This window comes from Protomyctophum parallelum (assembly GCF_964188405.1).
Source record: "Protomyctophum parallelum genome assembly, chromosome: 6".
Taxonomy (NCBI): Eukaryota; Metazoa; Chordata; class Actinopteri; order Myctophiformes; family Myctophidae; genus Protomyctophum; species Protomyctophum parallelum.
Window position 1 is genome coordinate 35,003,188 of NC_139701.1, and position 15,299 is coordinate 35,018,486.

Genomic DNA, 15,299 nt, shown 5'->3' on the forward strand with positions numbered 1-15,299 from the left:
ACTACACTACACTACACTACCACATCTCTCTCTCTCTCTCTCTCTCTCTCTCTCTCTCTCTCTCTCTCTCTCTCTCTCTCTCTCTCTCTCCTCTCCCTCTCCCTCTCCCTCTGCCCCCACCCTCCCTCTCTAGTCTCTCCCCCCCTCTCTCACTCCCTCTGCCCCCACCCTCACTCTCTCTCCCCCCACTCACTCTCTCTCTCTCTCTCTCTCTCTCTCTCTCTCTCCCTGTTCTTTGTTTTTCTCTCCCTCTCTCTAGCGCCGCTCTCTCACGATCTTGACTTGAAGCAAAAATATTTGGAATATTTTCTGGTGGGGTGAGAGATCTTGTACACAAACTCATGTGCAAAGTTGCCTAGTAGAATAATAATTACTATGTCATTGCCTGAAGCAGGTCTATCTGTCTGTCTGTCTGTCTGTCTGTCTGTCTGTCTGTCTGTCTGTCTGTCTGTCTGTCTGTCTGTCTGTCTGTCTGTCTGTCTGGCTGGTTGGCTGGCTGGCTGGCTGGTTGGCTGGCTGGCTGGTTGACTGGTTGGGCTGGCTGGCTGGCTGACTGGTTGGCTGATTGGTTGGCTGGCTGGATGGATGGCTGGCTGGCTGGCTGGCTCTCTGGATTTTATTAATTACCCCTCAGTGTGAATTAAACTAATTCAGTAATCAGTGAGTTTTGCAGGTACTTCAAATTATCGCCTTCACTGATAGCTGTGAAAGCATTTTAGCAAACAAGTCACAAGTTGGAAAAAACAACCCTTCTCCACAGGGAATAATAATGGAATAATAATCATACTAAGAGAAAACCTGGTTGTATATATTCTGAATACCAGCATCTTTATTATTCCATAGTTGTGAAGATTTATTTGTATTTTTTCTAAAATTACTGCATTGTTCTATGTGCATGACTGCATGTTCCACAATTGATAGATCACCAAAGCTTATTGGACTGACATTCTTATCTAAAGTGTATCTTGATGAATCTTTCCCTCTTTGACCCATGAACCAACCGCCCCGTGCAGTACAAACCAGGGCATTAATGGGCAAGACAAGCAGGGAAAGGAATGAAACATACATCACTTGAACCTTAAGCCACTTGTTTGCTGTTGTCATTACTTGGAATGTGTGAGAGGATAAGAGTCGCTGAAAGCTCCGGTGGGTTGTGAACCCCCCCTCTTTCTCTAAAAGCAGACACTGAGCATCCAGCCACTGACTGGATAAGTTTCCCTTTCGAACACATCTGAAGAGTCCATGACTGAGGGCATTTTCTTGTCAGAGTCGAGTCATTCCTGCCACCATCCTCCAGCCACGTGCACGGCCCCTCCTTCAGTAAAACATGATAAGCATCTGTTATTACTCCTGAGGAGCCGTGTGGGCCCTGACGCCCTCACTGACTAGACCCTGTCTGGGCAGATATTCACAGGTCACAGCCTGCAGGCACCATGTGTGTGTGTGTGTGTGTGTGTGTGTGTGTGTGTGTGTGTGTGTGTGTGTGTGTGTGTGCGTGCGTGCGTGCGTGCGTGCGTGCGTGCGTGCGTGCGTGCGTGCGTGCGTGCGTGCGAGCGTGCGTGCGTGTGTGCATGTTTGAAAGTTCGCGTGTGCTCGAGCGCTCGCTTGCGTGTGTGTGTATAAGCGAAAGAGATATTGCCAAGGAGTAAAGTATAGATTTATGGAGATGTAAGGGAGGTTATAAAAGCTTTTGTCTGTCTGTCTTTATTCACTTTTATAGGCAAAAACAATTAAGCATTGTCCTGGAAATAAAACACACCACTGCAGCCATCAAGAATCTTTGATTGGCTTACTGGCCTATATTTGCTAAACACTAATGACTGCAAAGATACATTTCAATGCAAAATAAATTCTTAAAATAAATTCAAAGAAACACACTTTTCTATTTTCTCTGGGAGCTGTCCCAGAAATGTCAGCATGCTGGGAAAATGAGGAAAACGAGGAAGTTTGTCTCCATTTCTCTTTTCTTTCTTTGTATCAACTAGTCACTTGCCCTTTTTGTGATGGCAGAGGAAGAACATCTGCTTGGCTGGCCCCCTTTCAGATGGCCTGGCCAGGGAGTGGATGAGAGAGAAAAATGTGTGTGTTTGTGTGTGTGTGTGTGTGTGTGTGTGTGTGTGTGTGTGTGTGTGTGTGTGTGTGTGTGTGTGTGTGTGTGTGTGTGTGTGTGTGTGTGTGTGTGTGTGTGTGTGTGTGTGTGTGTGTGCGTGCGTGCGTGCAGGCAGGCAGGCACTCCAGGCAGGCACTCCAGGCAGGCAGGCATGCATGCGTGCGTGCATGTGAGACAGAGGAGAGAGAGTCAGCAACAGAGAAAGTAGTTATGTGTGTGTGTGTGTGTGTGTGTGTGTGTGTGTGTGTGTGTGTGTGTGTGTGTGTGTGTGTGTGTGTGTGTGTGTGTGTGTGTGTGTGTGTGTGTGTGTGTGTGTGCGTGAGTGTATGCTTGCGTGCATGCTTGTGTGTGTCTATGCCTGAGAGTGTGTGTTGGGATACAAGGCCCTGCAGCTGTCGGGGTTCTCCTCATGATGGCTGGCTATTGTTCCAGGTCCCTCTCTCTTTCTCTCTCTCGCTCTCTCTGTCTGTCCCTGGCTGGTTTATGGGCCTTCCCCTTTTCTCAATGCACACCGCAACTAAATTTATGTCCTTGGACCTGCAGCCTTTCTCAGAGCATAAATTAGACTGGCAATCCCTGTCAGAGTAGCTTTGCAAAGGGCCTCCTACTTTACGCTCTAGAGAATCACATTTACTTCATTGCCATTCACTCATCTTTTACCATTGGAAGAAAGTAAATAAATAGCACAGGAAAGGAAACCTATTGTTTCTTAACCTTATACCTTAAGTGTCTTTACATTTACAGTGTCCTTTATATTGTGGGATATGGGACAATGAGGGACAATGCTTGATTCCTTCCTTTAACAGTAAATGAAAGGTTACATCTCTAGCCATTTTATTGTGATGCCAAATTAGGCTACTCCTTTTAATTCATTTCTAGGGAATGTTAAATGGTGTGAATAAAACCAGCCACTCAACAAACATTACATGATAAACGGTTCGTACCCAGTGTTTTGATCACTACATCACTAGAAAATTGACATTCTGGTCTTAAACCAGTTTAGTTGCACAAAAGTAATGTTGCCAAATGAGATTTATCTATGAAAGTCATCACTGCAGCTTACAGGAATAATGGAAAGCTTTTCTTGTCATTCAGATAAGGTTTCGCCATCACTTTTGCTTTCCAAATTTCCATTAAATGTCCAGCTTTTGAAAAGTTCCAAGATGACAAACTATCTCCTGTAACCATTAAGCCTTTGCTTAGTAACCAGCAAAGGCCAGTATGTGTGTGTGTGTGTGTGTGTGTGTGTGTGTGTGTGTGTGTGTGTGTGTGTGTGTGTGTGTGTGCGTGCGTGCGCGTGTGTGTGTGTGTGTGTGTGTGTGTGTGTGTGTGTGTGTGTGTGTGTGTGTGTGTGTGTGTGTGTGTGTGTGTGTGTGTGTGTGTGTGTGTGTGTGTGTGTGTGTGTGTGTGTGTGTGTGTGTGTGTGCGTGTGCGCGTGCATGTGTTTGTGTGTGTTATAGACTGATACCATCTCTAACTGGGCTACTAACCAGTAGCCCTGTATCTGGCTCATCTCTTTCTCTTACAACAAACAGAGAGACACAGATGCACGCACGCACGCACGCACCTGGACTGTCTTTGTGTCTGCTCTCTATCTTTATCAAGGCTCTGACATGTTTATCATGACAGAGGTCAGACTCCTTGTCTTCTGCTACTGTGCTTCACTATTTTCCACATAAATGTCTATTGCTGTATTCAGATTTATTCAGATTTTTTTGGTCTGTTTCGTTTTAAGGAGGTACAGTAAATGCGTGTCATTATCTTCTTACAATTCTACCATTTGGAAAATCTGTTAAAAGTTGTTAATTTCAAGAGAATTGTCAGTTTTCTTCTTGGGGAAAAGAAGATTAACAACATGTTAACATTTCTGTCACTCTTCATAGAAGTTGACCCTTTTTTAACCCAGGAGGAATTTGAGTTGTCACCTTTCCCCTGATTTTCAGTATTAACAAGAGGGCTTTATGTCATGTCTTTCCACAGCATCTAAATATTAGTTTTTATCCCTGAAACACAAGTTTATTTTTCGTTCCAGTTTTCATCATTTGGATCAAGACCATGTTATTGCTAAGGGGCGACTGGGAAACAAGGCTCAACCAGATTCTCATGTGGGGTTTCAGGGTTTAACAGAGATCTATCTTCCACTGACTTTACTCCTGAACATGTAGTGCACGTTTTCAGTAGTTCTTGGGAGAGCAATGGAACTATTCTTTAGATATATATTTCATATAGGGGAAATAGTTTGACTGTGTTTAGCTGCCATCAGCTGCCATTACCACAGTATTACCACAAACTCAAATATCATGTTACTTTCTGACGCTGGCTTGGAAAATTCCACTGCACTACAATGCTGTCTCAGATGAGCACTGCCTGATGTTTAAACTTTATGATGATTTCTGAGCAACTCGTGTAGTTCTGGTCTTTTCACACACTTACAAAAGATAATAATGTTTATTAGGCTATTTTACAGCACCACACTTTACCTAGATAAATAACATACAATTAATATGCTACATGTCCTAAATTAAATAGAAAATGACAGATTCCAGAATCCCACCACCTTAACCAGTTCGAGAGGTTTTTTTTCAATGAAACATGTTTCATGTTTTTATTTGAATTACTGCTCACAGCTTCAAATACTCTCTTATGTCTTCCTATGAGTATTATATTGTATTTTGTATTGTATTGTACTAACATTTCTGTACACATCATCCATCTCTCCCATATGCTTTATTTTATTATTTTTTTGTTCCTGTCTAAAAATGAAGAGAAAAAAAAACCCTGTGGACAAAGAAATGCAATTTGAAAAATGGTTGTATAATATGATTGTGTGTGGATGTCCCTAAATAAAGAATTAAAAAAAATAAACATCTGTTTCACACTGTTGGTCAGTTTGCTGGTGTGAAAAGCAACTGTTTGCCTCTAGAACACATCTGCATGTGGCCCCAGCTGCTGGCAGAGGGGGTGATAGAAGACATGAACAGTGTGCCTCCCAGCAGCAAACATTCTCTGCGAGCCACATTGACAGCTCCCTATCCTGGCACTTAGCAACAGGCCTCTCAGGGGTAAATATAGAGTCCCTGGCTAGGCTGAAGATTGTAAGGATGACAGACATTTTGAGGAAGTCAACAAGCCAGTGGAAATGCAGGGAGTTAGGATGTTAAAGCTTAATTCATACCCTGTCGTATGACAACAGATCGGCAAGGCTGCTCTGCAAGACTGACAATCTACAAGATGTATTCAAGAGTTCAAGTGCATTAAGTACCGCAATAGGGTTCAGTCTTCTATAGAAGAGACTAGTGGAGGATCATATACTATGAGCATATTCTCTTTTTCATTGTATTGTATGAAGATACCACTGAGTGGGGAGAAAACATGCTTTTCCAGGTAAGTGGTAAAAAAATAATAAAGCTTTAGATATATCACAACAAAACAGCTTAGGCTAAAATAATTCAACACAACAAATACTGGAAATAAACCTTTTCTACTAGTCACACAATGCCATTCCAAGAGTGAGAACTTTAATTTTCTGGGAAAATAAAATCTCCAAAACTGACAGTGGTGAATCAAGATGAAGATGACTCTCCAATTCTCATAAAATTAGTCAGAAAGGAGTTGTTGTTCGTAAATATGGCTGATAAAATCAGTCTGCTGCGGCTGTGCAGGCCAGGGCTAGGCAAGCATCTCAGACAAGGCCAGGCACATACCTGGAAGCTGGAATTTTATCAGAAGCATATTTACCATTATTTCTTGTCAACCCATGATGACAGATAGGCCAGGAATTCCTGTGATCACTAAACTGTTGCGAAGTAAGAGTTATGGAAATGTACTTTTTCTTCTTGAAATTGCTTGATTTGCTCCATTGCTCACGGATTTGTTTTCAAAGGAGAGTATGTTCATTTGAGCCAGAGATTTTCAGGGATGCATAAAATAATCCCATTTCAAATACATTTAAGATCCGTTATGCTGCCAAGAGCCCAAGACAAGCAACAATCTAATTTCAGTCAAGTAAAATGTTGGCCTCTTATCCACACAAAGGGGTGTATTTCTTAATGAGATTCTGTATTTAATTATTTGTCTTAAACAGGTCTCTACATTACAATTAAAGATTAGATCAACAAATCACATCAATAAGAAATACACTGTTTATTGCAAATATGGTGTATGACAAGGATTATTTTAATTAAAACATCAACCAGTATACCAGTTGTTCAAACGGCCACCGATTTGAAGATCCTCAGAGCTTCACTCCCCGGGCCTAAACAGAAAAAACAACTTCCTCTTGAAATAGTGGGAATGAAAGCAATGATTTTACCTTCATATTTTTATGTAATCAATTTAAATATCATATTGAGGCTGGTGGAGCATCTCACAAAAGTGTGAACATGAGACTAGTAAGTACACGGTCATGTCAGCTGACCTGGAAAGAACTAACTAAGAAAATATGAACACTAAGCACAAGGTCCTTTGTTGTTGTGTGGGGAAGCCAGTCATTATGGTAACCTTTTCAAGACAAAGTATGAGCTAAATGTGACATCTAGTGGGCACAGGCAGAACAAAGTCAAAACTGTAATTAAAAAAAAAGTGAAATATTCATGAACTCAACAATTTAAAGGAGCGCCTAACATAAAAAATATACGGTCTCATTAGACTGGGTTATAAGGTACACATATTCTTTCTTTGGGTGCAATTTAACATCCTTCCATGTCTATTTATCACTTGTGAATGTAATTTCAGTGTTTGTTCATTTCAGGCTTCAGCCTATGTTAGTCAGAGAGTCTGAGAAATGTTTTGGGGTCCAATCAAATTAATCTAATTTAAAGGTAACTTTAACCTGAATCTAAGCATTTGTTTGATATATTTTTCATATACTGGCAGCATTTTTCTCAGCACCAGAGAGCGAGCTCTCGATACAAAGAACATTGAGAACGCATTGAAAAGTATCAGATTTTCACATATCCTGCTCACAGTATTACGATTTGAAGATTAAAATCTGAAAAGTTGCCCTTTAAATTAGAGCTGAGAAATATTAAAAATATATCAATATTGTAATGAAAGACTAGATATCACCTGGCTTTTGTTTATCGTAATATCGCAATACAGATTAAACGTGGTTTTCTCCTGGTGATAAAAGCTGCATTACGGTACATTTTGTGACCAGCACCAGCAAATCTGTTCTAGCCGAGTGAAATCATCATATCCACTATCCACACTATTATTATAATTATTATTATACTAAGGTTGTCTCTCTAAATGTTGTGGGTAAATATCTTCTGAAAACACATCGTCACATCATTGATATAGTTGTTGTCCAAAATAGATGCCACAAACTGAAGGATTGAACATTCCATTCCATATCTGGATACATTTAAAGCAAACATAATGTATCTAGCGTGGTAACATTGATTTGTGTGCATATTATGAGCAGAATATTACAAATCATGGCACCCCATAGCCAAAAGGGGACTTTCATATTGTAGGTGCCATCATGTACCACCTCACTAGTCCATTTGCCAATGTCTGTGAAATTTCACTAACATAAAAATGTTAGCAACTGATGCTTCGTTGAAAGCGGGCTTCACTCTGCCTGCTGTCTGAGGATTCTCTTCTCTTCCTCTACAAAGCTCTTGTCAGAGGTGGCTTGTCCCAGGTCTCTCTTTCTCTTCTCCTTCTGCTGGAAGGTCTCCACTCTGCGTTTCTTTGCAGACGTTGCCTTATCCGACTCGTCATCTAAAATCCACGGCAGGGGAAAACAGGGGGAAGGTGTGTCAGACTACTTTCAACCTGGCATCCCTATTCCACATTTCCAAAAAGTTAAAAAATACTGAACATAGCATTCTACAAGCAAACAATGCGCTATTTAGTATTTTCACTATTCAACATACAACAAAGACAAGTACAGTGCATAGGGCTTAAGTGTTGTGGAAAACAATAGATATTGAAATAAGGGAGGCCTTTCAATAGTTTCGTAAAAATCCACTGTAGACATGTTATGAGCTACATTTTGGTAAGACATTCTGTGCTGTGATATATTTTGATATAAAGTGTTGGACTTTGGACTCGTTTTTATTAACAGGTCGTGCTGCTGCCTCCTGCATTATGTGCAAATTCGAAACAGGTGGTACGCAAGGCCATTCGGTGACTTTGACGAGCACTTCCAAACTCCAACACAGAATTTCTTGACAGAAAGTAGCTCATTACATGGTGGATTTGTCTGAAACAAACACTTTGCAGATTTAAGAGGATAATTCAAGCTTTCCCTACAGCTGCAATGTTGGTGAGTTTAACGTAGTTTAATACAAGCAGATCAGAAATTCGATTTGGATCAATGGGCTGTCATTGGAGGGTATTGCAATTTGCAACTCTAGATTCATCCCATTAAAAATAATCTAGTGTTGCAAATTGCGGCTAGTTTTGTGTGTTTGTGACAGTGTGTACCAAATTTGTGATGATTTGATTGGCTGAGCATGGAATGAGATATATGATGATGTAAGAGCGCCCCTCACTTCACACAAGTGTGATTTTTGAGGGGTGATAGCCCCTCCTATGTCCAGCTTTTAGTTTATGTGCCAACGCATACTTAGATAAACATTGCATTGACAATGAATGGACAATTTTTTGTGTTCGTGTAAACACAAACATTGCATAACACAAACATTGAAGACGAAGGTGAGGATGCAAATTCTTTGGCCGGATTGGCCGGAATGAGATGATGTATGATGATAAGATCACCCCTCATTCACTTCACACGGGTGTGATTCTTATATTCAGGCTGACTACTGAAATAAGAATATATACCACTTTGAAGGCACTGTGGTTCTAACCTGAGTCAGAGGGTTGCTCCTCATCTGGTAGGAATTGGGCATTGCCAGTGCAAGGCTGTGGTGCATCCTCTCCATTGTCTTCATAGACATTGGACCACTTTATGGCCATGTCCATCCCTGGGGGGGCTCCCTTTTTCTTTTCTGGTTCTGTGGCATAGCTCTGGGGAGGGGGCACTGCATTGGTCTTCCATGGCTTAAACTCTCTGGCAGGCTGCAGAGAAGAACATAATGAAGACAAGATTAGAATCGGTGGTGTTATTGTATTCATTCTTCCTGTGTTGCAGTAATAGGTCAGCAACACAACAAGAAAACATGTATAGTTGTATACTATAAATTACTGTGAGAGAGAGGACACCATACTGAATATTATCTCTAGAATGGCTGATATTCCATACACTTCATGTATTCAGACTGCACCCGTCATTGTCGGCCACATCACGGGGGACAACACGGACACGGATGAACATGGCGCCCTGGTGAAGAGCTTTGTGAGGTGGATGAACATGGCGCCCTGGTGAAGAGCTTTGTGAGGTGGATGAACATGGCGCCCTGGTGAAGAGCTTTGTGAGGTGGATGAACATGGCGCCCTGGTGAAGAGCTTTGTGAGGTGGATGAACATGGCGCCCTGGTGAAGAGCTTTGTGAGGTGGATGAACATGGCGCCCTGGTGAAGAGCTTTGTGAGGTGGATGAACATGGCGCCCTGGTGAAGAGCTTTGTGAGGTGGATGAACATGGCGCCCTGGTGAAGAGCTTTGTGAGGTGGATGAACATGGCGCCCTGGTGAAGAGCTTTGTGAGGTGGTAACTAACGAAGGCAAGACCAAGGAGCTTGGGGGGGGGGGGGGGTACTGAATCAGAGATAAAATAGGAGGTCACAATGAGGAAGACAATGGAGAGTGGAGACTATCCTGGTCAACCCTTCCCACCCCCTCCAGAAGGATAGTGGGGTGGCTTAGTCCCAAGGCAGGGGACAGACAGGGTAGCCCTACAAGCAGAACCCAATGGTACTGAAGTTTCAGACATTTTTTAGACCCAGATCATGGGGTCCTGTTCCAGCTCTACCCTGCCACCTGGTACGCGGACATAAATAAAACATAAACACTGTGGATAACGCCTGTCTGCACTTTTTGACGACTCAGAGGCAGGGACGTAGCCGGCACAAGCCAACCGCACACCGGGAGGCGGTACAATAAACGGTAAATAAACAAGAAGAATCAAAGCGACCAAATCGGTCAAACAAAGATACAAAAATACTTAACAGCTTCCACGGCACAGGAGATATTCGCAGCGGTATGTATAGGTACTTATAGTTCACAGATTCAGAAGCCCTCAAAGGAAAACAGGCCGTCAACGATTGGTACGATGTTACCAAGCATATTTATGTCCGCGTTCCAAAATTCCCATACGAAAATATAGATACGGCCAGGGACCCTACATAAAGTGACATCCAAATTTCAGAAAAGCTTTATGGAGGGTTTCCGAGAGGGGCTATAGGGACAGGGGTACTGAGGATTCATCCTCCCTACAGAACAAAATACCTTGTCCTTTGTGCCGGAAGCCCTCAAAGCAGCAGCAGCAGCTCTGCTCCATCCAGGGACACATGTTTTGGTAGTGGCACTAATAATAACTGTGATGTTTTTGCTCTGTTATTGTTACTAGTCCTTACCCGTTGTGAGATATTTGCCCCCCCCCCCTTGTGGCCGTGAAGGGTACTGCGCCTGGATGCGTTTGTAATTGACTAATACATTAATTAATAATCATTAATGTGTCAAATGGAAAAAAGGGCTTCGTTACGCCCTCCATATTCATATGGTCAATGCCTGTGTGAAAAGTGGGAGTGATTGGTGCAGGCATTAAGGAGTTACGGCAATGTTTCTGACAGACAGACAGACACACACACAGACAGACACACACACAGACACTCAGACATTCGGTTAATTATAGTATGATTTTTAGGGGGCGGTACTGCCGTAGCTAGCCCCAGAGGGGGCAGAAAACAGCCTGGTCACGTCACGGTTCATGTAGGCGAGCCCATAGACTCCAATGCATTCTGTAAACTTATATCGTATGGAATATCTGCCATTTGATTCTAGTTTTAAATTGACTATGTTTATAGTTATAGCAGCGCGGTACCCTTGGCTACATATTACAATTACATAACTAAACTAAACTAACGTAGTTGACGGACTCGTTGCCTAAATTAGTTTTACCTCTTCAGGAGCCTTTACTGTACGACTTTCCCAGTCAATCTGCTTATTCAGCGGGTTGTACAGAAAGGCAGGCTTTGATACGGATCGGAATAGATCGTCGGGTTTTGGCAAGGAGGGACCACCACTGGCTGCCCGTTTGGTCCCTTGTTGTTGGGGGGTCTTTGACTTGGATTTCCCTGTTGATTTATGCTCGTCGTCTTCCTCGTCTGTGGTATCATTGCTGCTGTCACTCAAATCGTCGTAGCCCGAAAAGAAACGGAAAGAGTCCGATTTATTTTCGTCAGTCATCGTGTGTTACCGAGCCTACTAATTATTCAAAGAATTCTGAATAAAAATCAACGTGTTTGATAATGTAGAGATCGTGCGCTTAAATAGGAATATTCATTGTTAGCAGCCTAGCAGCTTATATTATTACTCCATTTTGAATAAGCCTCCAAAACAGTCGTAAATCGTTCACATAACGTCGCAAACAGTCGCAAATGATTTAAAATGGAAAGTGAGTCTCCCTCTGGTGGTATGCTGGTGGTATCCTTTTATTACTGGTTGGTATAGCCAAAAGTATTTTTGATGAGCGCCATCTATGTCCAGTTTTAAGGGTTTATGCTAACACAAACATTGTCCTACTCCTAAACACAAACATTGAATGCCACTGGCCAATGAAATTGCCAGTTTTGAGTGTTTATCCTCCTCCTCTAACACAATCATTGAATGCCATTGACAACGAATGGCCAGTTTTGAGTGTTTGTGTAAACACAAACATTGTTTGCATAGACACAAACTTTGAAGACAAAAGTGAGGACACATTGTGATTGGCCGGAATGAGATTATCCTATGTATGATGATAAGAGCGTCCCTCACTTCACAAGGGTGTGATTTGTATTTATTTATTAATTTAAGACAGGCCTACACAACAAGGATTCTGAAGAGAAGGTATGTTTAGCTTGTTTGCTCTTCTTTAACATATAGCTGAACAACAGTTAATCAAACTCTATAATTAATAAATAGGCATATAGCCTAATGCATTAATTTAATTTGGGCAGATCTACAAGCTCACTACGCATCATAATGCGAAGCGAGCTTGTACATTATGTTTACCGGTAAAATAGACACTGCCTAGTATTTGCTCAGACACACTATGACGTAAAATCCTCCATTCATTGTCAATGGGAATCTAATGTTTGTTTAAGACGAAGTTTGTGGACAGTAACTAAAAGCTGAATGTAGGAGGGGCTAGCTAAAAATTATGTTTAAAAAATCACACATGTGTGAAGTGAGGGGCGCTCTTATCACCGTGACGTAATATTTGCTCAGACACATATGATGTAAATTGTCCATTCATTGTCAATGGGAATTTAATGTTTGCGTAGGACAAAATACAGATTTGCTCTTCCACATATGATGTAAATTCTCCATTCATTGTCAATGGGAACGTCAAAAAGTAGGATTGTGATAGAATATTGTGTGCTTGAAATGTAGCCTACTGTAATTCTGCAAACTGTTAATAAATATTTCAATCAATCAATCAATCAATCAATGCAGGGTGGTAGCATGGCCTCTAGGTGCTGCTAGAGAGGATTTTAGACTAGAGACTGCAGGTTCCCAAACGTTTCCATACAAATAGCTTTACAGAACAGTGGGTACAAATACAATACAATTAGCATCTCATTCATTGAGACATTTAAACATTCATCTCATGGCCCTTGTGTTTTATGAATGAGTAAGCTGAATATAGGGCGCCCCTCAAAAATGTATTAGATGATTAAATGAATCGAAAAGTAATCAAATCCATAGAAAGTTATTGAGTGTGTGACTTTACATCTTTACCCTTTTGTGCAGAGCCCAACAGGAGGAGCCAGTGTGAGTTATCAAACTAGGAGAGGGTTGTCCAGCACAGACACTCCGGCTGCTACGCCTCCATCAGCATGTTCAGTACTCTTTGTCCTCAGCAGATGACCCACACATTCATTCATTACCATGTCTTTGCCCTGCCTGACATAAGCTCCAAACACTCCCAGTTCACTGACACAGCTGGTGAGCTTGAGAGGTGAGTCCGGCCTTAGTAGGTAGTTGTGTACGGGACTTGGTTGGATCCTATCCATGAGAATGTATGCAGTCCTCTCATTGCTCTCCTTCACTCGCTCTAGTACATGGCAGATGTCTGATCCATAGACGTTGTTACCGCCTCCTTCCCTCTGGGGCTTCAGGACAAACTGGTCTGGTTGAGATAAAGCCATTTCCACCGTTTGGTCTCCCTCAGGGCCCATATCAAGTGTGTAGAGGCCAGTGAAGGTGGCTCTGATCTGCTCCACCACCTGGGGCTGCTGAGGGAAGAACCTTTCCAGAACTCCGTGTTTGGCCAGCTCCTGCTGGACTTTCTTGGTTCCAGCAAGGTGGGTTGAGATGTCTGGGCACTTTACAGCCAGAGAGCGCTCCATCAGCAGACGAGCTTCCCAACTTCGTTCAGAGGTGTAGTTCTGAGGCATATAACCATTCCTGAAATACACTACTGCAACCTCCTGTCCATCTACGAATAGTCGCTTGTCCTGGTCAAGGGATGCTGTCATACATACATTTTCAAAACGCCTTCTAATTGTAGGAATATTTCTCTTCCAGAGCTCATTCTCAATGTACCGATGATCAAAGATGTTTCTTTGAGCCTCTTCAACCAAGAACATGACAACAGCTCTCTCTGATCCATAGAGCTCCCAGGCCTTCTCTATCCCCCTGGCCAGACCTGCTGCTGAGTTGTTGTCTAAAACACGTTGGCTCTCCTCTAGCCGACCAGCCACTCTAAGAATTTGCCGATGGACATCTGGTGTCCGTGAGGAGAGACCCCCGAAACTTGCAGCAATTGTGTTTATCTCAATTTGCTTCAGAGATGAAATTCTATCCTCTTTCTGGTCCAACATGTAGTCAGACCGATTCAGACCCAACACAATAGACTGAGATCTTCCTTCTTTCTGAATCTGTTGATAGATACTGAACAACCTTCCAGTAAAATCATCAACTGCAATGGTGCTGGCAAGAGCCTCTTCCAGAAACCCAGAGTCCTGGCTGACTTTGTCCACCAGTAAATTGAAGTGTGTCTGCACTGCCAGAGCCTGCAAAAACACAGCTTTGGACACAGGGGAAGGGAAGAGTGTGAAAGGAGCATACGTCACCATCTCTGACGAGTTGGGGCTCTCATTGGTACGCATTAAGACTCCATGTATAAGAGCTGCATCTTTTGCCACTGTCTCTAAGTCATTGACCAGTTTAGTATTCATCAGTATGTCCTCTGGTATTCCTCTGGCAGCCATTGTTATTCACCTGTCCTTGCAATTCTACACAAATGCATTGAAGTTAATGAGAGCCAGGTGGAAAAGTGTATGAATACACTATTTTAAGTGATAAACGTTGTCAGATAATTGATTCAGGGAGGAAAAAAGAGATCACACATTTTCTGATCACTTTTTTCAATGTGCACAATATATACCACCATTTTATTGAGGTATCTAAAGAGCACAGAGTTTCAGTCTGGGCAGAAGGGACTGGCAATTCACGTGGACACATTATAGAGTGATATTAGTATTATACTGGAAATTGACATTATCTATGACGTTATCTATGACGTTTAGGCTATACAGTATGACTCCATATTTGGGAAAAATGTCTGCGTGATCCCACTGCCTTTGACTTCCTTTATTATACATACTGCAGAAATAGCTTGAGGAACAGAATAGAACATGGCGCCACTTCTCCATTGAACTCAATGGGCATACTCTTTTCTGTCGCCCTATTACTTTGAATGTTGTGCATGTTCCTATATAGTATTATAATAATTGGCTTATATGGGAGGGCCGGCGGACCACGTCATCACTATGACTCAGAGTTCCCAACGCAGCCACTGACAAAATGGAGTGTGTTGCCAATGTGTCGTCGTCACATCCCTGAACCAGGGGTCATCACCATGTCGGCTTGTGGTGGACATTTCTGTCAAAATGTATTTTTTGCCATGGACATACAAAATGAGAGGACAAGCCTGAATGACCATAACAAGTCTGTAACTCTGAGAGTGTTCAAATGGAACCAAATGTACCCTTACGGGTGCATTTGGTTACATTTGTACACTCTCAGAGTTGAGGGGTCATTGAAAATAAAACATTTGACAACCACTTAG

General features: G+C 42.3%; 2 protein-coding genes across 2 annotated transcripts; both read right to left on the minus strand.

Moving 5' to 3' along the window:
- Positions 1-5,898: 5,898 nt before the first annotated feature.
- On the minus strand, positions 5,899-11,566 carry cUnh1orf52 (chromosome Un C1orf52 homolog). The gene is made up of 3 exons (XM_083767811.1): positions 11,141-11,566; positions 8,932-9,142; positions 5,899-7,837 (listed from the first exon to the last, which is right to left on the minus strand). The coding sequence occupies exons 1-3, from the start codon at positions 11,426-11,428 to the stop codon at positions 7,686-7,688; spliced, it is 651 nt and encodes a 216-aa protein (XP_083623937.1). The 5' UTR covers positions 11,429-11,566; the 3' UTR covers positions 5,899-7,685.
- Positions 11,567-13,005: 1,439 nt separating this feature from the next.
- On the minus strand, positions 13,006-14,439 carry LOC310860505 (glutathione synthetase-like; the record flags this gene model as incomplete). The annotated part of the gene is made up of 1 exon (XM_083767456.1): positions 13,006-14,439. One exon carries the CDS (start codon positions 14,437-14,439, stop codon positions 13,006-13,008), a length of 1,434 nt encoding a protein of 477 aa, XP_083623582.1.
- Between the last annotated feature and the right edge of the window lie 860 nt (positions 14,440-15,299).

Coding starts and splice junctions, on each gene's coding strand:
- cUnh1orf52 (XM_083767811.1), bottom strand. CDS start 11,428: ATGACTGACGAAAATAAATCGGACTCTTTCCGTTTCTTTTCGGGCTAC. Junction 9,143..11,140: donor CAGTAAAGGCTCCTGAAGAG/GTAAAACTAATT, acceptor TCTTCTCTGCAG/CCTGCCAGAGAGTTTAAGCC. Junction 7,838..8,931: donor GGAGCAACCCTCTGACTCAG/GTTAGAACCACA, acceptor CGTGGATTTTAG/ATGACGAGTCGGATAAGGCA.